We start from the raw sequence: 22,667 nt of genomic DNA, 5'->3' as shown, positions 1-22,667 counted from the left end.
TATTATTATTATTATTATTATTATTATTATTATTATTTTGGAAGCCCCCACTCTGGGCGGCTTCCAAAAGAATATTAAAATACTATAATACATCAAACATTAAAAGCTTCCTGAAACAGGGCTGCCTTCAGATGTCTTCTAAAAGCCTGGTAGTTGTTGTTCTCTTTGACATCTGGTGGGAGGGCGTTCCACAGGGAAGGCGCCACTACCGAGAAGGCCCTCTGCCTGGTTCCCTGTAACTTGGCCTCTCGCAGTGAGGGAACCGCCAGAAGGCCCTCGGTGCTGGACCTCAGTGTCCGGGTAGAACGATGGGGGTGGAGACGCTCCTTCAGGTATACTGGACCGAGGCCGTTTCAAATTGTATACTGTATTTTATGCTGTTTTTTGTTGCATCAATTGAGTGTTTTAAATTTGTTGTTAGCCGCCCTGAGGCCAGTTTTCTGAACCGGGAAGGGTGGGGTATAAATAAAAAATTATTATTATTATTATTATCAACTGCCAGCCTATGGGTTGGATCTGGTCCCTGAAGCAATTTTTATCTGCTCCTTGGCAGTCCTAACCAGTTTTAATCAAATAGTACACTAAAAGCATGTCCACACTTTCGCTCATATGAAAAGGGGTCAGAAATAAAGCGATTTGGCTTCGTGTTGACAGCACATAAGCTAGTGAGGTTTGGCTGAGCAATGGTGTCTGAAGCCAGATCTGAGTGTAGGCAACGCTTCCTCCCTTTGATCTGATTCAGCTTCATGAAGACACCACCTAACCAAATGAGATTTGGCTGAGCGACAGCATCTAAAACCACATGAGAGCAACGCAGCCCTAGGCAAGTCTACTTGGTGATAAGACCCACTGGGAGGTAGTCAACTAAGTTTGATTCGGAGTAAACCCATTGGAATTAATGAGCATGACTAAGGGAGCAATCGTGTGTATGGGAAGGTGGTGTAAAGTAAGCCAGATCCAAACTCTGTTTGGGAGCGAGGCTACCACTATTTGAGCCAGTCTAAGCCAAAGCACAGGGGATAGGAGGCTTTAAAACAGAGTTTGAGTTTTGCCAGCTTACCTTACGACAGTCTGCCAGGTCATGTGACCAAGCTGTCAAATCCTCCCTGCTGGTACTCCCCCCCCCCACTTTCGCAGAATGACCCCTTTTCAGGTCTCATACTGGCTTAAGATCCACCTTGTGCATTTCAGCTGGGGTGAGGGACTTATGAAGCTGGTGTCTCTCTGGCTGAGCTGGGGCTGGGGCCAATGCCAACATAGCCCAGCCGAGCCAGAGATCAGCCCCATTGTAGTCTGATGGATCTCGGTGGATCTAGGGTTAGGGTTCTGCCCTAAACTAGGACCATTAACTTCAGTAGGTTTACTCTGAGGAAAACTTACTTTTGAAGCTTCCTCCAAAAGAAGCATGTTTAGAACTACAGCCTTGATATGAACATATTTTATTTTCAGTGTTGTCTGGCATCCACTGCCCACAGTGGAGCTCATTGTGCTATTAACTGTGAACCACTAGGTGGTGCTAATGTTGTTACGGAGCCAAATCACTGATGACCGTCTTGTTTGTGTGTCTAAACACACGTCTGGCTTCTGCACCAGTGTCTGTGGGTTTAATAATTCAAGTGCAGGTGTGACAGAATGATCTTTGTCAGGGATTTTAAAACAAAGCAGGGGAGAAACACCAACATTTGGAGTTAGCTGAGCTCCCTTCAGTTTCCAACAAGGGTTCTCCATCCCACAAGGCTCTCTCGGGAGAACACCTCTAAATTCAAAAAGAGGCCATATTCATGTTAATACCACTTTAAATGGCCATGACTTTCCCCAAAGATTTCTAGGAGCTGTGGTTTGTTAAGGGGGCTTGGAGCGATTAGGAGACACCTATTCCTTTCCCAGAGCCACAGTTCTCAGAGCGTTCAACAATTAACCCCTCTACACAGGGAACTCTGGGAACTGTAGCTCTGGGAGGCGGAGGGGAATTGCCACTGACACCTGAGGTTTAGTATGCACACCATCCAATATACTCTTGACTACGGGGAAGATTTGAAAAGGGGACATTTCCTCAGAATGAGGGAGACCAAAAAAAGAGACTTGCTTCTGTCTCCTAGCATTCTCCTTGACAATGAAAGGCACAGCCAGTGCTATTTTTGATGAAAAAGAGGTGCTGGAATTCACCATGAACGGCACCCTCATTCTCTTAGAATGGCAATGGCACCCACCTGAGAGGTGCCAAAACTGAGTCCTGGCAAGTTCTACCTGAAAAAGTACTGGGCACAGCATTGTGGATGACACATTGAAATGACCAAGCACTGACTTTTGTTTTTTTTGTTTTGTTTTGTTTTGAAGTTAAGAATCTGTTATCATTACCAGTAATTTGCAGAGAGATCTGAATGTGGTTGCATTTGCACGTTTCTCATTGCACGATTTAAATCTAGGCCCCACAACAGAGCAGACTAATCTGCCATAGTGAGAGAGGGGGGAAGGCGGGGCTCTAAAAATATCATTCCCCCCTCCCAAGGGATTTTCTCTCTCTTTTTACATTAGCTTGGATTGATGTTCTTAATGCTTCTGTGCACCTTCTTATTAAAACCAGAGAGAGAAAAGATTCAGTCTTTCAACTTGCTGCTCTTTAATGACTGACCTTTTGTTTTGTTATATTCAAGTTGTAATTAATATGACAGATGTACAATTATTATTAAAAATAAAGTGGTGTTTGTTTTTTTTCAACTTCACCACGGCATTCGTGTTTCTTGGGATGGAGACGGTTCTGCTGCACAAAGCAAAGTGAGATGTTTGGCAGAGGTGATGGATTTGGGGGTGGGGATATTCACAGGGGGGAAGACCAGAAGGGAGCAGGGAGATCCTGGGTTGAGTGGGGAAGAAGGAACAAGGCAAAGGCATAAACAAAGGGGAAATGTAGGCCAGGGTGGGGTGGGTGAAATGTGGCAAATGTGGCCTTCCACGCCTCTCTCTCTGACCCTTGGGATTCTTCTCAGACCCATAGCCTTCAACATTCCCCCCTTTTAAAGGGAAATTCCCTTATTCCGAATAGGATTCCTCGCAAGAAAAGGAAAAAGTTGACAGCTATGCTCAGACCACACCCTTGTTTCATAACGTGGGCACAGTATGTCTTCAAGCTTGATAATGCATCTTGCTTGCCAGGATGGAGGACAGAGGAGGATATTTGTGAGTGCACTTAGAAATTAGCCGACTGCACAAAGATGAAATTTACATTCATTGTTCCGTCCATTTTTGCATCTGGCCCTGTCCACCAGTGGCATATGGCCCTCATGAGGTTGCCCACAAGGGCATGTAGCCCTTGAGCTGTGGTAGACAAAGGGCAGAGAAAATATTCCCTTGCGTGTTGATGGGACTCTGCTTCCGGTGACGATGGGAGCTTTAGCATGGCAATATCTGAAAGGTTTCAAGATCTCTACCCTTGTGCTTCAGAAAGCATTATTCAGACGTTAGTTGGATACATGTGTTTCTTGCCCAACACTGGCAGGCACGGAGATAGTTCGTTGGCTACAGAATTTAAATTTTCAGGTGCCATAAAGGGTCTGAAGTGTTTGCTTTTTAAACAAAAAGGTGGGATAGAAATGTTCTTAAACCAACACATTTGTGACAGGGGGTAAGGTGGGTTGTAGGGCAGTCACAGGTCAATCCTTTGCACATCTGCCAGTTTTCCACAGCACTGAACCACCCCCCCTTCCCAGTTGAAAAAAATCAACTGAGCTTGTTCCTGGTAGCAGAACCAGGAAAAAAAATCCTCTGCCCCTCAATTCTCAGTTTTTGAGTAGAGAATGACAACTACATTTTAAGGGGTGGAGAAATAAACAGATCAGTTTCACACACACACACACACACACACACACCATGTCATTTTGCTTTAGCTACTATAGCTCTAATAACTTTGAGGAGGGGAAGAGAGCATAATCCATTTCCAGATGTTGTTGGAGCTTTATCACATAATGGACTGACAGCAGATTAAAGAGGAATTTCCCATGCACTTAAAATGATCGTGCAAGCCTTTGTGCCAGCCTTCCTCAGCCTGGTGTCCTCCAATATGTTTTGGACTACAACTCCCAGCCTCGGCCAGCATGAAGAAGGACAGCATGTTGGAGGACACCAGGCCGGGAAAGGCTGCCATTGTGGAATGAGATGGAAGCTATTTGCAGCCACCCATTGAATTTGATGAGTCTGTGTGCAAGGAGCACAGACAAAATCCACTTATGTCTAGGCAAATGGAATTGGAAGTGAGTAGTGTTTTTCAGAGGAAAGAGAAAGAGAGAGAGGTGCTTATATATTTTTATTTTTAGGGAGAAGCCAGAATAGGGAATTTAAAGAATGAGAAGGTTCTTAGCTTTTTTGGAGGTGATTAATATTTTCCACAGAGGTGGGCGTGAGCTGAAGTGGGAACCCCTGAAGCCCACTAGAAAGATAATCCTTTTTCATTTCTTCCCACCCCAAAATCAAACCACCAAACCCCTGAACCTATTTGTCTGCAATTTGGCAGATCTCTGATTAAGAGTCACCTATCTCATGTCTGCAATTTTCAGACCCAATTGCTGACAAAACACCAAAGAAGGTTGATTCCTTTTTGTTGTTGTTGTCGTTTAGTCATGTCCGACTCTTCGTGATCCCATGGACCAGAGCACGCCAGGCACTCCTGTCTTCCATTGCCTCCCGCAGTTTGGTCAAACTCATGCTGGTAGCTTCGAAAACACTGCCCAACCATCTCGTCCTCTGCCGTCCCCTTCTCCTTGTGCCCTCCATCTTTCCCAACATCAGGGTCTTGATTCCTTTTTTACACACCCCCAACCTATAGCAGCTGTCCTTGCAGGAAAACCACTTCTGAGTAAGTGTCATACACTCACAAGGGATTATCATGGCCGCAAATTTCACTCAGTTCTCCCCAAAATAAGAAATTATAGGTGTTTCTGTTTGTTTTTAAAAGTCAGTCTCTAACACTGTCTAGTACAAAAGCCCTTTGACCTCTTTACTTGTAATTTGGCATTGCAGTGCTTGTAAATGATCCATTGCAATGCCTGTAAATTTCACCCACTTTTGCAAAAAAGCGAAGAAAGTTATAGCCTCCCCTCGCCTGCCACCCCGAAATAGTGAATGGAGTGGGTGAAAATGAAGGAGACTTGCGCACCTCCCAAGCCAAATTGGGCAACCCATGAAGTGTCTCAGACTGAGCTGTTTTCCGAAGCACCCAATCAGGGTCCAAACCAAATCTTAGGGTTGGCTCACACTGCTACTTCTTGTTCACTGAATTCCTTAAAACTCCATTTTCTTGGTTTCTGAGATACCAGCAAAAATGTGAGAGAGGCAACTGTGTAAGCCTGTCTGGATGTTAGGAGACATTTCAGACTTTGCTTCTTATACAGCTACTTTCTTTAGAGAATTATAGCCACAAAATGTTTAACCAAAACTGCAAGACTGAGCAAGTTGCAACACAAAGACCCTGTTTCTTCCAGAGAGGATCCTGCTCTCATGCAACTCAGAACCACTAACGGAGCATTCTCAGTTGCTTTTCCACCTTAACCATGTTTGCGAAAAGAGAGGACTGTCATGCTACGGTAGCTGGCAATATCCACAAGTCCTTTGGGAAAGTCTGTCCAGAAGCATCTTCTGGATGATGATGGCTAATCATACGGGATACTCTCCTCCATCCATTTTAAATAGGCCGGGTTTCCTTGGTCAATGAGCAGGCTGATAAATTCAGGAATTGCAAATGGATGCAAGGAGCTGAGGGAAGAAATGAACAGATTATCTGCATTTTACTATGAAGCAAGAATGGAATTCTTACAGGTAAAAGGGGTATACGAGCCACATATCAGAACAGGCGTGCAGGAGCATTTTGGCATAGTAGGGGAAGATAAAGCTCCAGCCAGCAGGCCCATGCACTTGTCAATCATGTCATGTGATGGACGGTTGGCCAACAGGAGTGGGAAGATAGTAACCAAGCAGGATTGAACTCCCTGCAGCTCTACCTCACCCATAGGACACCAGGTATGAGGCTGATGGGTGTGACTTGGGCAAAACTGATTAATGCGCCAAATTGGGAGGTCTGGTGGGCCAAATCTGGCCCACAGCTGGTGGGCTTCCCACTGTTGTATTAGAAGACTGCAGGGTGACAAAACTGTGCATGTGTTTTTCACTCAACGGTACCATGAATGTGTGGGATCTGGTCAAGCCTGGTGTAGGCTCCTGGTATCCTAGGGCAGCTGACAAGGCCTCAACATCATGGCAGTGCCCACTTGTGTCAATGTGGGCCCCACCCACCTCCTACATTCTGGTCAGGTGGGTCTACAACAAACAGCCATTTTCATTTCTCACAATGCCCTGGAGTATCACTGTGTTGTGGAAAATCACAATGGCAGTCAGTAGCTGCTTGGGAGTGCTTTCAGGCTGTTATCACTTCCTAAAAAACCTGAGGGAGCCCTCTCAAACCTGCAACCAGCTGCAGATTTGGTATTCAGCATAGAGGGCCACAACTAGAGTGTGCCCAGTGGGTGGGCCACCTTACTTTGAGGACTGGCTTGTCCATCTGATAACTTTGTGTGTGTGACTTTTAAACTTGTCACACAGCAGCTTCTATTTACAGAGCACTGCTTCACCAAGCTGAGACATTCATCATGGCTTTTTGTATAGGTATACAGTGGTACCTCGGGTTACAGACGCTTCAGGTTACAGACTCTGCTAACCCAGAAATAGTACCTCGGGTTAAGAACGTTGCCTCAGGATGAGAACAGAAATCACGCGGTGGCAGCGCGGCAGCAGCAGGAGGCCTCATTAGCTAAAGTGGTGCCTCAGGTTAAGAACAGTTTCAGGTTAAGAACGGACCTCTGGAACGAATTAAGTTCTTAACCTGAGGTACCACTGTATTTGGAATGGAGATAAAAAGGAAGCTACAGAGATACTTTTGATAAGTGCAGTGGAGGCTGGTCTATTAGAGTGAATGGGGCACTGCATCATCACCCTCAGCCTGCTCTCAGCCAGCCCTGCATTCTTACCTGCAACCAGTCTAGGGGGTGGCCTTGGCTTACAGCTTCTGCCTCCTTAGTCTCAGTGTTGCCCTTGTAGAGCTCAGCAGGGAGGAGGATGGCAGTTGGCTCTGCTGCTCTGGCGCCACCTGCTGTTGGGCTCCCTGCCTTCTGTCCTACCAGTCCTAATAGGAGCTAGCCATCACTGGTTGCAAGCAATTCTTTGGGACAGATTTAAGCTGTGTCATGTCCCTGCCCCTCTGCAAAAACAAAACAAACCAACCAACAAACCAAACCAAACCAGCCACATAAGAAACCTCACCTGATATATTCTGACAACTCATTGATTTTGGAAGTCCTTGTTTTCATTAGCTGTAACAGAAAGGGAAGATATGTGGATTAGGCATCACCACAATGCATTAATGATAAGGTCTATTTGTGAAGCTGTAGCCAAGCAGACCACCTTGTAGATGGACAAAGCTGAAATGAAATAATGAATGATGGTAAAATTTGATTTTGGGATTCAAAATAATTTGTTTTCATCTAGTTTTGTCCCCCACCCTTTCTGCTGAGTTCTACAAGGGGCAACAGTGAGATTAAAGGGGAGAGGGAGGACACTGGACTAGTTGTAAGGAAGGAGGCAGGCAGGTGGGGGCTGGCTGAGGGCAGGATGAGGGTGGTGGTGCAGTGCCCCATTCACTCTAATGGACCAGCCACCACTGCACTTACCAGAAGTATCTCTGTAGTTTCCTCTATCTCCCCATTCCAAATATACCTATACAAAAAGCCAAAAAGAAAGTATGCTTAAAAATTACAAACAACCAAACAAAACATGCAGAGTATCCTCAGAGACGTACAATCACACAAGATTCTTCCAGAGTGGTCAAATGGGTTTGGTTCTTGACTCACATGGATGAGGCCTTGGGGAGGATATTCACGCAAGCAGCCAATTTTCTCTCCATAATTGCCCTAGGAGAAACAGAAGAGGTTAATTGGCATGTAAGTATCCTTGCACCTGGCTTCCCAGTGTCATCAGTTTTGTGATATGACAGGGGTGGTGACCCTCAGGCCTGGCGAGGGGTAAATGTGGCCCTTGAGGTCTCTCTATCTGGCCCTTAGGACATCCCCCAGGTTCCCTAGTCATGTTCTCTTTCCCCAGCCACATCCCTCACTGACCCTGCCCTCAATATCCTTGAGTGTTTATGCCTGGCTGGAATGTGTCCTCGAACTCTGAACACGCCTCTTGATTTATTGGATGGAGGATACAGAGGTGAGAGTGTATAGCAGAAAGCAGCCTACTGTACAATAGTAAAATTTACATTTGTTTCTCTGCCTACTTTTGCCTCTGGCCCTTCCCTTCACTGGTATGTGGCCTCCGAAAGGTTGCTTAGAAGGGAATGTGGCCCTCAGCTTGAAAAAGTTCCCCCACATTTGTTTTATATCACGATCCTCATTTTACTTTAAATAAACTAAGGAAAAAATATTGATGTAGCCTTTTTTCTTAGGGGCGCTGCTTCGACCCCTTGATTGCTGTTATTTGCACCTTTTCCAGCTCTGTGATAACCTTTTTCAGATTGGGCAACCAAAACTGGGCACAGTGTTTCAAAGGCAGCCTCGGCATTCATTTATATAATGCTATTATGGAGCCTGGAATTATTTGCAATCCCTTCCCAAATAATCTCTAGTCTGGAATTTGCTTTCTCCCACTTCTCTCTCTCAAATTTACCCAGAGTTGAATAAGCTTGTTTTCTGTATTCTATTTATAGATCTCAGGGCATTTTATATTCCACCATTTACAGTCAGATGATCAAGAAAGTACTGGCCGCTAATACTCCCACTGCAATGCTGCGTCTTGGAATGCCTGGGGAATATAAATAGGCACACTTTGTGCTGCATGCCAAATGGCTTAAACCATAGTCAGGCTGCTGAGCTCCTCCTGAGGAGTGGTGATCAGGACACCAGTGTGGCAGAAAGCAGGGAGTGGTCAGAACCAAATAATTCTAGTTTTGCCCTCATCTTCTTCCATGTTGAGTTCTGCAAGGGGACTAAGGAGGAGGAAGCTGATGATTAGTATCACCCCCGGGGCTGGATGTAAGAAAGCAGGCAGGTGAGGAAAGACTGGAATTGACAGGGCAGTATCTTAATAGTCCAGCCTACACTATGGTACAGTCTCCTCTGCCACAAATCTCAGAAGGAAAAAGTTAGATTCAAAATATCCAAGGTGTAAGCAAGACGTTAAACCCTGGGTGTTATATACTAAGCTTGTATCCTGGAACAATAGGCAAGTAGGATTCTAGAATGCAACAGCTTATTGGCTTGCAGGAGAAGACCAATCAGGCTCCAGGAGGAAAGCAGAATCAGCCAATAAGACGGGTCTCATTGTGTAAATAATGTATATAAAATCCTGGGGTTTGGGGGGCAATTCAATCACTGTTTTACAAGCTGCAATAAAGAGCATGAAATCACTACAGGACACCGTATTTTTCGCTCTATAGGACGCACCCGACCATAGGACGCACCTTGTTTTAGAGGGGGAGAACAAGAAAAAATAATAATTCTCCCCCTCTCTGCTCAGCGCCCCTTCAGCGAAGCGGCAGGAGAAACAGAGCCCCTTCCATTTCTCCCCCCGCTTCGCTGAAGGGGCGCTGCGCAGCTCTCCCTCTCTGCTGAAGCCAGGAGAGTCTTGCTCTCCCGGCTTCAGCAAAAGGAACCCGAAGCCTGTGGAGCGCAGCGTGAGGTCCTGCTGCGCTCCGAAGGCTTTGGGTTCCTTTCGCTGAAGCCAGGAGAGTCTTGCTCTTCCTCTGCTCCCTCTGCGCTTCGGAAGAAGAAGAAGAGTTTGGATTTGATATCCTGCCTTTCACTCCCTTTAAGGAGTCTCAAAGCGGCTAACAATCTCCTTTCCCTTCCTCCCCCACAACAAACACTCTGTGAGGTGAGTGGGGCTGAGAGACTTCAGAGAAGTGTGACTAGCCCAAGGTCACCCAGCAGCTGCATGTGGAGGAGCGGAGACGCGAACCCAGTTCCCCAGATTACGAGACTACCGCTCTTAACTACTACACCACACTGGCTTTGCGTTGCTATTGCTGAAGCCAAGGAGCCTGCATTCGCTCCATAGGACACACACACATTTCCCCTTAATTTTTGGAGGGGAAAAAGTGTGTCCTATAGAGCGAAAAATACAGTATATTTCACTGGCGATGAGGATGGGATCCTGCTGAGCTGTCAGCCGCGCACCGCACACAGCCGCCACAGGGAACCAGCTACACTCAGGTGTAATTCTGTAACTCAGATTTCAATGTTAGGGAGAAACACCTTCTATAGGAAACTGCTGCCCACCTCTGAAACACAAAGCTGGTACTGCTCACTCTGCAAAGTTAAGTGATAAGGCTCTTCCAAAGTTGCTCCCTGATAATAAAATAAAACGCATGCTACTTGCATCTGAACAACCAGCATGTCAGACAGGTGGGTGGGACCTTACAGAGAGGCTAGTTCCTTAGGGCAAATGGGGCACAATCCCAAAAGCCTCTGTATGCTCTCAGACAGACTCCACCTGCCTGCACCTGCTTTCATACTTACAACCAACCTAGGGCACGGCACTGCCTGCCAATTTACTCCTCCCTAGTCTCAGTGTTCCCTTGCAGAATTCAGCAGGGAGGAGGAAGGTGACAAAAGAATAATTATTTGGCTTTGACTAGCATTGGCTCTGGCACCCCCTATGGCTGGGCTTCCACCCTATCAGGGATGCCATCTCACCTTCAGGATTCTGGGTGCCCGCTGCCACAACGTGGACATGTGACATCACATGCACACACCTGCACATGGTGCATGTGATGTCCCATGCACCACATGCAGGCATGTACATATGACATCAAACGTCTGCATTACGTATTACATCAAACGTCTGCATTGCGGCGACCAGTGGCAGCTCCTCTTCCTCCCCGTCTCCACAGCCAGCAAGCCACCCTTTTCCACAGAGAGGGGCTTGGACTCTGCGTCTGCATCTGAGGCCTCCCACTCCCTGGAACAGGGTGCATCTCGCTGACTGCAGAAGGCGGAGCTAAACTGCTTCTCTTTCAGAGGCAGCACCTCTGCTGCCTGCTGGCTTTTTTCATTGATTGTGTGGGTGCCCAGCCCCTACAATTATATTACAGTGGGTGCCCATGCACCCACGGCCCCCTGTAGTTGTCTCCTATGCACCCTATCAGTTCCAATGGGCACCAGTCACCACTGCCTTTGTATCAATGCATATGGAACGAAGCAGCTCTTTTTAAAAAATAATATTTTATTTATTTTCCAAAAAACAAAAACACAAAAACAAAACAAACCAGATTGACTTCCCTCAGTCTAATCCCTTCCTTGGTTCTATTATTTATCAACATGCTGTGTGTCCATTGTTAAATTTATAACATATTTAAATCACCTATTATCCATTCGCTGTAAAATTACAAGTAAACTTAAAACCCTGCTAATGTATTAGCCTGTGTACATTGCTTCTGTATATATGCAATAAACATCTTCCACTCTTCCTTAAATTCATTGTCGTCTCTTCCTCTTAATTTCATCATCAATTTTGCCATGTCAGCATAGTGCATTAGTTTAACTTGCCAATCTTCTTTGAATGGGACACCTTCGTCTTTCCAATATTGTGCTAATAAAGTCTGTGGAGCTGTTGTAGTATACATAAACAAGTTCTTAGGTAATTTTGGTAGGTGCACTCCTATAATACCTAAGAAGAAAGCTTCTGTTTTTTTGACAAAGGTTATTTTAAACATCTTCAATTTATTAATCATTTCCCATTTTTTTTATAATTTTACAATCCCACCACATATGAAAAAATGTCCCTTCTGTTGCTTTATATTTCCAACACTTGCTTTTCCTAGTTTTATGCATTTTGGCTAATTTAACTGGAATTAAGTACCATCTATACATCATTTTCATATAATTTTCTTTAATCGCCACACATGCTGTGAATTTTATATCATTTTTCCATAACTTTTCCCGTTCTGCCATCTGAATATTGTGTCCCACATTTTGTGCCCATTTAATCGTGACTGATTTGACCTCTTCATCCTTTGTTTCCCATTCAAGCAACAGATTGTACATTTTAGATAATAATTTCGTATCATTTTCTATTATTTCTCTCTGAAAAGTTGAAATTTCATACGAAAATCCCATCTTTTTATCATTCTTAAACATTTCATTTAGCTGAAAATATTGTAACCAATCTGTTACGTTCTCTCTAACTTCATTAAAGTCTTTCAATTTTAACTGGTTTTCTGTTTCAATTAACAACTCTCTGTACGTTGCCCATTTAGGGTCCATATTTACTTTCCTCCCTGATATTGCCTCTAGTGGGGAGAGCCACCATGGTGTTTTTTGTTCCAATAATCCTTTACACTTCTCCCAAACTTCAAAAATTGCTTTCCTTATAATATGGTTTCAAAAACTTTGGTGGGAACGAAGCAGCTCAGTTTATTTAGAGCGTGGTGCAAGGTTGAAGGTTCGATCCCCGTATGAAACAGCAGCGTATTCCTGCCTCGCAGGGGGTTGGACTAGATCAGGGGTCTGCAACCCGTGGCTCCGGAGCTGCATGTGGCTCTTTTACATCTTTGCTGCGGCTCCGGGGCGGATACTAGCGAGGGGAGGAGGCGCATTGTGCGCCCCGACACTCCCCACTGTGGCGGGTGCTGTACTGGCTGTGACGTCGCATGGGGGCGGTGCGTGCGTTAGTCACGCACCGTCCCGACGTCACCTTCCCGCCCGCTGTCAGATCGTGGCTCCGGAGATATATTTGTTTTAAATGTCGCAATGGTTTTGCGGCTCCCAGTTGTTGTTTTTTCTTCGGAAACGGGTCCAAGTGGCTCTTTTTGTCTTAAAGGTTGCAGACCCCTGGACTAGATGATCCTCAGGGTCCCTTCCAACTCTACAATTTATGGTCCTATGATTCAAAGTAAGAGGTTTAGGAGAGTGGTCAATGAGAGAAGCTTAGTGGCACAGAGGTAAGGCACAGGTTAAGGGAACAGCTATATGGGAGTGATTCAGTATAAAAAGTATAGAAAGAGAACAGGAGGGTCAGAGGGAGTTAGGAGTTAAAGAAAGCTTGTTCTTTGATTTGCAATACACCTGTCTGCTCCTTAAAACATGGTGGCATTGGTTTAGAAGTAGAACCCAGGTGAAGTAGGGGGGAAAAACAAGAAAAAGCAAGGATTTTTACATTATGGACCGACACCCCCACCCCAGTACCACTGAATTTCACTGCAGCTAATCTAGCCCAGACATGGAGGTGCTGGATAGAAGAGTTTGAACTCCATCTGGCTTTTGCCCATGGGAGGGAGAGGAGAACAAGCATAAGGTAACATCACTGTTGTATTGCCTTATTGGAGACCAGAGGCTAGAAGTATGTAAGCACTGGCCGTACTCTGGAGGAGTTGTTCAAGGCACTGGATTAATACTGCATAGCCAAACAAAATGAAACAGCGGAACTTACAGCTGGATTGTGGGGCAAGCTGTAATGTGCTGCCAGTGACATGGGTTAATGAAAATGCAGACATTGAACCACGACACCAGATGCTTATCATGTACAACAAGCGTATCCTAAAACCTGTGGGAAAGTTCACACTTAGATCCGCAACCCAAAGAACAATAAGCTTTATCACTTAAAATTTTGTTACCGAGAATGGGGAGGAACACAGACCACTGCTGGGGAGCAAAGCTGGGTACAATTCAGGTACAACATCAGAACAGATGATTAAGCAAATCTAACTAACTGCCTGGACAATGGAAAAGAAACTGCAGGTGTCTGGGGGTGTTTTCAGGGAGAAGGAGATCGAGCAGGGAAGCTGAAACCTGAGATAGATTCCAGTGTGCAGCCAGTGGGAATTCTCTAATGCTGCGGCGAGGCTCCTTACGGGGTCCTTGCCGCAGGATCACATTCATCCAGTGCTTTACCAGCTGCACTGGCTCCCGGTGGAGTACAGGGTCAAGTTTAAGGTGCTGGTTTTGACCTTTAAAGCCCTATGTGGCCTAGGACCCTCGTACCTACAGGACTGCCTCTCCTGGTATGCCCCACAGAGGACCTTAAGGTCCATAAGTAACAACACTTTGGAGGTCCTGAGCCTCAAGGAGGTTAGATTGGTCTCAGCTAGGGCCAGGGCCTTTTCAGCACTGGCCCTGACTTGGTGGAATGCTCTATCACAAGAGATCAGGGCCCTGCGGGATTTGACATCTTTCTACAGGGCCTGCAAGTTGGAGCTGTTCCACCTGGCTTTCGGCTTAGACTTGCTCTGACTCCTTATTTGGGATTTGGTATATAAATTTTTCCTTGTGTTTTTTTTGCTGGCCCATGTAGGACCAGCATGGATAGCTGGCTCAGGTGAATATCTGATGTTTCCTCCCTTTATGGTCTTGATTTATGGGCTACTACTAAAATGAGGGGATGTGGGTGGCGCTGTGGGTTAAACCTCAGTGCCTAGGACTTGCCGATCGCATGGTCGGCAGTTCAAATCCCTGCTGCGGTGTGCGCTCCCGTTGCTCGGTCCCAGCACCTGCCAACCTAGCAGTTCGAAAGCACCCCTGGGTGCAAGTAGATAAATAGGGACCGCTTACTAGCGGGAGAGTAAACGGCGTTTCCGTGTGCGGCTCTGGCTCGCCAGAGTAGCTTTGTCACGCTGGCCACGTGACCCAGAAGTGTCTGCGGACAGCGCTGGCTCCCGGCCTATAGAGTGAGATGAGCGCACAACCCTAGAGTCTGTCAAGACTGGCCCATATGGGCAGGGGTACCTTTACCTTTACCTTTACTAAAATGAGGCTGCATTTTAAGCTGTATTTTAAGCCACATTTTAATTAACTTTCTGCACTGGCAGGATCCCTGAAGCAGGAGCTGGCCAGTCCACAAGCCAAAGGCATAGCTGCCCCGGTAGATAATAGCACAGTATGCATCAGCAGCCTAGTTATTATCCACAAACCCTCAGAAAAGCTGCACATTGCATTAATCCTAAACCTTTGAATAGAGCACAAAAATGCAGCCATTATTCACCACCAGCCATTGATGATGTAGTATGTGACCTATCCAGAACCAAAGTTTTCTTGGAGTTTTATGTACAAAAAAATGGATTCTGGCACAGCCACCCAGAGTGGCTGGGGCAACCCAGTCAGATAGATTGGGTACAAATAACAAGAACAACTTCTCCTCCTCCTCCTCCTCCCTATTATAGCACTTAAAACAGAGGCAAGCTGTCTGACAACTTTTGCAACTCCTTTCAGCATATGTCTTTGGTTATGAATGACAGTGGGTACCAGCCCTGCCCCTTAAGTATTTCAGCATTAACTAAATCAGGAACTAGAAAATGTTCCAGAAAATCATTGCTGGAACATTGTGCTGAAAAGCTACTGAAAAGAAAGCAACAAGAGATCATGATAAATGTTAAGCATGTTTTTGAAAAGGTGCAGAGAAAGAAATCTAAAGCTAAACCCTGATAAAGTCAGGTTAGGACGAAATGTTTGGATACTACAGGTTGCAATTGCCACCAGGAAAGAACTTTGTCTCCTGTGGCAAAACAGATAAAAACTCAGGTAGTACAGAAACCTCATTGCCTAAAGACTGTCTAAATTCACAGGGGTATATGGACTATATAGTTAACTGTAATAATAGCTTTATTTTGTTAAAGTTATAAAAGGAAATATGCATTAATGTATGTGGAACTAAGTAAGAGAGCTAGGACAGTGGTCAGCATGCGAAACTTAGTGATACAAAAGGAAGACATAGGTTAAGGGAAAGCTACCTGGAAGTGATTCAACAGAGAAAGCATGCAAAGTGAGCAGGATGATCAGAGAAAGAGAGGAGTTAAAGAAAGCTTGTTTAAACAACATTCTTTGTTTTGCAGTAGTCCTGCCTGATCCTTAGTGATAATAAACAACACTTGTCCTTAGTGATAATAAACAACAGTCTTGACACACATTTTCTGTGTGTGCCCCTTATGCAATTTTAGGTTATTTAATTAGGGGAGTGTCATGACACACCATTGCTTAAGCAGACAGTGGATGCACCAAAGTTATTTCGCAAAAACACCCTGTTCCCAAAAGGACTGAACAATGTTTAATCCACATATTGGATCATGATCAGAGCTGCGCTTAGCACACCATTTTAAGAGCAAAGTCCAGACCATCAAAACCTCCACAGTGGGGGATGCATGGAAATAAGTTTAGTTCCTTTCCCTTACACAGAAGCAGTGAAGAGTAGGACCTTTTTCAATGGTAGGATAAAAAGGCAGCTGTTGTTTGTACTGTGACCTCTTTTCCTCCAGTGGATTTTCTCTTTCAGCTAGCTTCCTAGAGGATGGATTTACTCAGGCAAAGCCCCAGGATGCTCCAAATACCATGGCTACTGATTTTGCCACCCATCCCTTAAAGAAACAACAACCTTAGATTTGTTGTAATCCTGTAAACCTCAGAGTTGCTCCAAACATGTTGATTCTTCTCTCCTCTTTCTCAGTGGCTCCTTCTGCGAGGCAGACTTATCATTGCTCACCATTTGAGTTCAGGAGTTGCTCACTGTGCATGGCATGTGCACACGAACAGGAACACAAGAATCTGCTTTCTGCTGAGTTAGAACATCGGTCCAGCATCATCTACACACTGACTGGCAGCAGCTCTCCATGGATTCAGAGAAGAGTCATTCTCTTTTTTTATATATATATATAAATTTTTATTAGTTTTACAAAAATTTTAAAACAGTACAAACATACAAAAAGACATACGAACACGTATAGTTTCATGACCTTTTTTCCCCCTAAACCTTGTTTCTCGGACTCCCCCATACCTCCCCTTTCTGCATCCCAATGTCCGAAATTTTCCAGCAACTTCTAAATTAGTTCTGTCAAACATATGTCTTCTTAATCTTTCCTTCAGTCTAATCTTGTATCGCTGTAACCCTTTCTTTCTCAAAACCTCGACATTCTAACATTCATCAAGTTTATAATAGTCCTTAAGATAGATTTTAAATTTCTTCCATTCTTCCGCCGTCTCCTTCCCCTGGTCGCGGATTCTGCCAGTCATCTCGGCCAATGTCATATAGTCCATCACTTTCATCTGCCATTCTTCCAGAGTGGGTAGATCTTGTGTCTTCCAATACTTTGCGATAAGTATTCTTGCTGCTGTCGTAGCATACATAAAAAAGATTCTATCTTTCTTTGACACCAATTGACCGACAATGCCCAAGAGAAAGGCCTCTGGCTTCTTAGGGAAAGTACATTTAAGTACCTTTTTCATTTCATTATATATCATTTCCCAGAAAGCCTTAATCTTCGGGCACGTCCACCAAAGGTGATAGAAAGTACCTTCAGTTTCTTTACACTTCCAACACTTATTATCAGGCAAATGATAAATTTTTGCTAGCTTGACTGGGGTCATGTACCACCTATAAATCATTTTCATAATATTTTCCTTTAAGGCATTACATGCCGTAAATTTTATACCGGTGTTCCACAACCATTCCCAGTCAGCAAACATAATGTTATGACCAATGTCCTGTGCCCACTTAATCATAGCCGATTTAACTGTTTCATCTTGTGTATTCCATTTCAGCAGCAAATTATACATTCTTGACAAATTCTTGGTATTGGGTTCTAACAATTCAGTTTCTAGTTTTGATTTCTCCACCTGGAAGCCAATTTTCCTGTCTTGTTTGTAGACCTCCATTATTTGATAATAATGGAGCCAATCTCGTACATTAGGTTTCAATTTCTCATGACTTTGTAATTTCAATTTATCTCCATCTTGTTCCAAGATTTCCCAATACTTTGGCCATTTGGCCTCCATATTGAGTTTCTTCAATGCCTTAGCCTCCAAGGGTGACAACCATCTAGGGGTTTTGTTTTCCAACAAGTCTTTATATCTTATCCAAACATTAAATAACGCTTTTCTGACAATGTGATTTTTAAAGGCCCTATGCACTTTGATTTTATCATACCATAGATATGCATGCCAGCCAAATGCATTATTGAAACCTTCTAAATCCAAGATATCTGTGTTCTCGAGGAGCATCCACTCTTTCAGCCAGCAAAACGCTGCTGCTTCATAATACAGTTTTATGTCCGGCAGGGCAAATCTCCCTCTTTCTTTTGCATCTGTAAGTACTTTAAATTTTATTCTGGGCTTTTTGCCCTGCCAGACAAATTTCGCAATGTCTTTCTGCCACCTCTTGAAACAGTCCATCTTGTCAAGAATCTGCAAAGTTTGAAACAAAAACAACATTCTAGGCAATACATTCATCTTAATAACGGCAATTCGGCCTAACATTGACAATTTCAAATTTGACCATATTTCTAGATCTTTTTTAATTTCTGACCAACATTTTTCATAGTTGTCTTTATACAAGTTCAAATTTTTAGATGTCAAGTAAACCCCTAGGTATTTCACCTTCTTAACCACTGTCAAACCTGTCTCTTCTTGGAATTTCTCCTTCTCCATAACTGTTAAATTTTTTCCTAAGACTTTAGTCTTTTGTTTGTTCAATTTGAATCCGGCTACCTGGCCAAATTGTTGGATTATCTCCAACACCCTTTTCGTACTAGTGTCTGGCTCTTGTAAGGTCAATACTAAGTCATCTGCAAAGGCCCTTAACTTATAATGTTTAGCTCCGACCTGTACACCTTTAACCTGCTGGTCATTTCTAATCATATTTAGCAACACCTCCAGAACAGAAATGAAAAGCAATGGGGAAATTGGGCACCCCTGTCGTGTTCCTTTTTCTATCTTAAGTTCCTCAGTTATCACATTATTTACAATCAGCTTAGCTTTTTGTTCAGAGTATATCGCACCCATACCGTTCTCAAATCCTTGACCTACCCCCATCCCATGAAGATTCTTTTTCATAAAACTCCAAGAAATGTTGTCAAAACAGAGAAGAGTCATTCTCAGCCCTGCTTGGAGGGATTGAACTTGGGCCTTCTAGATGCCCTGCTCTACAATTGCGCATCAAGCCTCACTCTTAACTGCAAGCAAACATGACTGGTAGCAGAAAGGGATGAATATTCATATTGGAAAGGAGAAGCTGCCACAACATGTTTGTATTTTCTGGGCAAAACAGGCTGTTCGTTTCTGCTTCCTTTCTGCTTATGGGGCAAGAGGTGGGCTGGAGAGAAGTTTCTCTATTTATACAGAGGTGCTCCAGGGAACTCTGCTTTGCTTGGTAAACATTTCATTGGCAGAGAGTGCTTGAAACAGAGAGCCATTCAAACTCAGAAACAGAAGCTGGGTGTAATCCCACCATGCTAGACTTTGGACATGTGGAATTTCCCCTCTCTGACTTTTCAAAGCTGCTTGCCATGTCCCCTTTATGGAACTTACGGGCAAGGCTTATGTGGTCTGATTGCTGAATCTGTGTCTTAAGTTTCAGCTACCATACCACACAAGTGCCAAATTCACATTTGTTTTTAGAAGTAAGATTCTAGTCCTTATGAATATTGGCTTGATAGGGCTATGAATTTGTGACCCTCCAGCTCTTCTTCCTCCTAATTTATTAATCACCTTCTAAACCACCATCTGAAGGCAATTCATATAAAACTCAAAACTCAAATACCTTTAAAACAAGAATAAAACACTAACAAATGGACATTCGTGGTAAAGACCCATTTATCCTGCTGAGAAATCATGTAGCAACAAAAAAAAATCTTCAATTGTTTCTGGAAGGTGCAGATAGTGGGTTCCTGTCATGTCTTGACAGGAATGTTGTTCCACAGACCTAGACCTTACTCTTGGCCTATAACTCCCCTCATTTCTGACCGTTGAGAGCTAGATAGACAAATGGTCTAGCCCTGTATAAGAGAAATATGACTCTGCTCCGTAGAAGCTCATTCCCATCCCACCTTGATCTCTTAACCTCTGAATAAAGAGTGGAATGTTCTCAGCTGTATGTAACAACAGCACAAACAAGCCACTCAATGCTTCAACTAACTAGTATATTTCAATTATTCATTGACCCGCTTGGGCCAAGAATGTGTCAAGTCACGCTACCTTGCAATGTCTCTCGCAGTCTGTTCGTTGGGGCAATTGACGAGTGCAATTGAATGGGATCCAGGAATATAGCTACCAGTAACAGCAGAGTGCAAATGGAGGACAAGGGTTCTCAGCACTGGATACATTAGCAAAGAGAAACTCATAACCTGGAGGAGGGGTGGGGTGGGGAGAAGAAACCAGATCATACATCAGCTGAATAGGCCTCCAAAGTTAGACAATGTAAATACAGGTCATTGAAGTATTCTGAAAAGCAGGAAATGTGTCTGGGAGACGGGGAAACAGTGATTGTTTAATAACACCACAGGAGTGGAGAACTTGTGACATAAAAACATAAGGAGAGCCTTGTTTGATCAGACCAGAGGTCCATTAGTTCAGCCTCCTGTTCTCACAGTGACCAATCCCAGATGCCTGACGGGAGCTTGCAAGCAGGACCCAGGTACAACAGTGCTCTCCCCATTTGTGATTCCCAGCAATGGCTGTCCAGAGACATACTACCTCCAACACATAGCCAGTATGGCTAGTAGCCATTGATAGCTTGATCCTCCATGAATTTGTCTACTCCTCTTTTGAAGCCTTCCAAGTTGGTGGCCGTCACTGCCTCTTGTGGGAGCAAATTCTAATCAATGTTTCTCAAACTTGGGTCTCCAGCTAGAAGGACCGGTGGTCAGCGATGTTGTTGTAGTCCAACAACAGCTGGTAACCCAATTTTGGGAACCACTGAGTGCAGAAGTACTAATTTTTTTTTGTCTGTTCTGAACCTTCCAATCTTCAGCTTCACTGGGATGTCTCTGAGTTCTAGTATTGAGTGTGTGAGAGAGAAAAATTCTCTGTCCACTTTCTCCTTGCCATACACCTCTGTCATGTTGCTACTTATTCGTCTTTTGTCTCAACAAACCTTTTTTCTGCGCACTTCCTCATTTTGGCTGTCCTATTTTGATCCATTTCCAGCTCTAACCTCCCTATGTATTAGGACTCCAATTCCCAACAGCTCCAGCCACCACGGCCAGTGACAGGAATGAGGAGAACGGTACTGCAACCATATCTGTTGTTCCTCATCCCTGCCATAGAAAAACGCAGGAGTTTCTTCTTCCACCACAGAAATGGGGAGGCAGAACTGAAACCTTTTAAATACATCTAGCATAACCACCCTTATGCATGCTTGCAAAGTCATGTTCCTGATGCCGTGGGGTGGGTCACCTCTGCGTTAAACTCATTTTTAAGCTGCATAATCCCCAATGGGGAGAAAGAGACACCAAAAAATTAACTGCAGTTTAATGTTTTGCTAAATCACTAAAACCTCGGTAAAAATTAAACCAGGAATTCTTCTGATGAATTAAAATAGTTTCCAAGTTTATTATTGATAGGGCAGCTTATTTACCTTTTACAACACCATCAAAGAAAAGTTGCAATTCACAGTGAACTCTTGCACAAGCCAAACACACCCAGGGAACAAACCCTATAAAACCCAGCTAATTTCCGAGGATAAATTGCACTGTAAAACAAAACTATGTCCATGGCAATTTGCCAGAGATGCATCGTCCTTAGACAACATCATCTTTGCAAGAAACAGCATTAATTTTTCAAGAAGTTAGAACCAGTGTTGCTTGCCAAAAGCATTGAGATAGTTTTATTCTTCCAAAGAGAGAAGCTATATATTTTTTTCTTCAGACATTGGCTCATGAGGCTGCATCCAATGTTAGCAGCCCTACTCAGAGTAGACCCATTGAAAATGGACGCAACTAACCTAGCTCCATTGAGTTCAATGGGTCTACTCCTGAGTAAAACTTAACTTGAGGAAAACCCCACGATCATTAAATTCAAGGGAAATATTTTTGTTTGTTTTAAACCCATATGATATCCACATTCTCTCCGCCCCCCCCCCCCGCCAAGTTTAAAATTTGTCTTTTAATGCCGGGGGAGAGAGGTGCGACGTCATGTTGTGGGAATTCCCCTGTGGCTCTCGCCTGCTTTTGCTCAATTTCGGCTCTCCCTTCGCTCTTCAACTTTGCAACGTAGTGATGTCAAACTTACCAGCGGCAAAGTCAAGTATCCCTGGCGCAACGCCGAGCCAGACGCCGCGAGGAGAGCCTGGCAACGCTGAACAAACCACTCCATCGGCATTTTTGCCATCTTAGCGCACCTGCCCATGGCTGCTACTAGCCCTTGCTCCGAGGCTGCGGTTCCCTTTCCTCGCCCACTTGTTCGCCACCTTTCCAGATGTGACTATCGCTGTGAAATAAGCAAACAAAAATAAATGGTGTGTTTGCTTGCAAAGGAAAGCCGACTGACGGCTGGCAAACTCCTCCTTCCTAGCGGCTGGTGCCCGCCTCCCTGGCATAGCCCCTCTGAGAGCCCCGATGCCCTGCCTTTTGGCTCGTTCTTCTGTACACCTTCCCCCATTTGAACCCGCTCCAGCGTCTCTAAGGCATTCAAAGTATTCTGCTTGGTTGGGGACACCGAAACGGTTTGGTTTGGGTGCCTAACATCCGCGGGAATAAACCAGATTCACACTTGTTGCAAAACCTATCCGAAATATAAACAGTACATTAGTTGATTTTGTATAATAATTACTCAACGTGCAAGGGAAGTCTCCACCGCCACCCCAATTTTGAATGCTATGTTATGTCTTTGTGCTTTAAACTGTAAGCTGTCTGGGAAGAAAGCCCATAT

At 44.3% G+C, this 22,667-nt stretch overlaps 1 protein-coding gene and 1 long non-coding RNA gene across 3 annotated transcripts; one reads left to right on the top strand and one right to left on the bottom strand.

Moving 5' to 3' along the window:
- The first annotated feature begins 358 nt into the window (after positions 1–358).
- Positions 359–2,723, top strand: LOC308579132. The gene is made up of 2 exons (XR_014004313.1): positions 359–670; positions 773–2,723. It is a non-coding gene; the product is annotated as an uncharacterized lncRNA (long non-coding RNA).
- Positions 2,724–4,287: 1,564 nt separating this feature from the next.
- LOC308579215 (protein CutA homolog) lies at positions 4,288–22,493 on the bottom strand. Of its 2 annotated transcripts, XM_081180039.1 has the most exons (7): positions 22,364–22,474; positions 22,029–22,226; positions 19,995–20,143; positions 7,893–7,952; positions 7,713–7,758; positions 7,306–7,355; positions 4,288–5,745 (listed from the first exon to the last, which is right to left on the bottom strand). In XM_081180039.1, the coding sequence occupies exons 2-7, from the start codon at positions 22,143–22,145 to the stop codon at positions 5,643–5,645; spliced, it is 525 nt and encodes a 174-aa protein (XP_081036165.1). In that variant the 5' UTR covers positions 22,146–22,226; positions 22,364–22,474; the 3' UTR covers positions 4,288–5,642. The 2 variants fall into 2 exon arrangements, with proteins under 2 accessions (XP_081036165.1, XP_081036166.1); XM_081180040.1 differs by lacking the exons at positions 7,306–7,355; positions 7,713–7,758 and having other exon boundaries at positions 22,029–22,493.
- Between the last annotated feature and the right edge of the window lie 174 nt (positions 22,494–22,667).

Source organism: Podarcis bocagei (assembly GCF_964188305.1).
Source record: "Podarcis bocagei genome assembly, chromosome: Z".
Taxonomy (NCBI): Eukaryota; Metazoa; Chordata; class Lepidosauria; order Squamata; family Lacertidae; genus Podarcis; species Podarcis bocagei.
The sequence above is the reverse complement of the archived record's forward strand: the minus strand, read 5'-3'. Positions and strand labels throughout refer to the sequence as shown.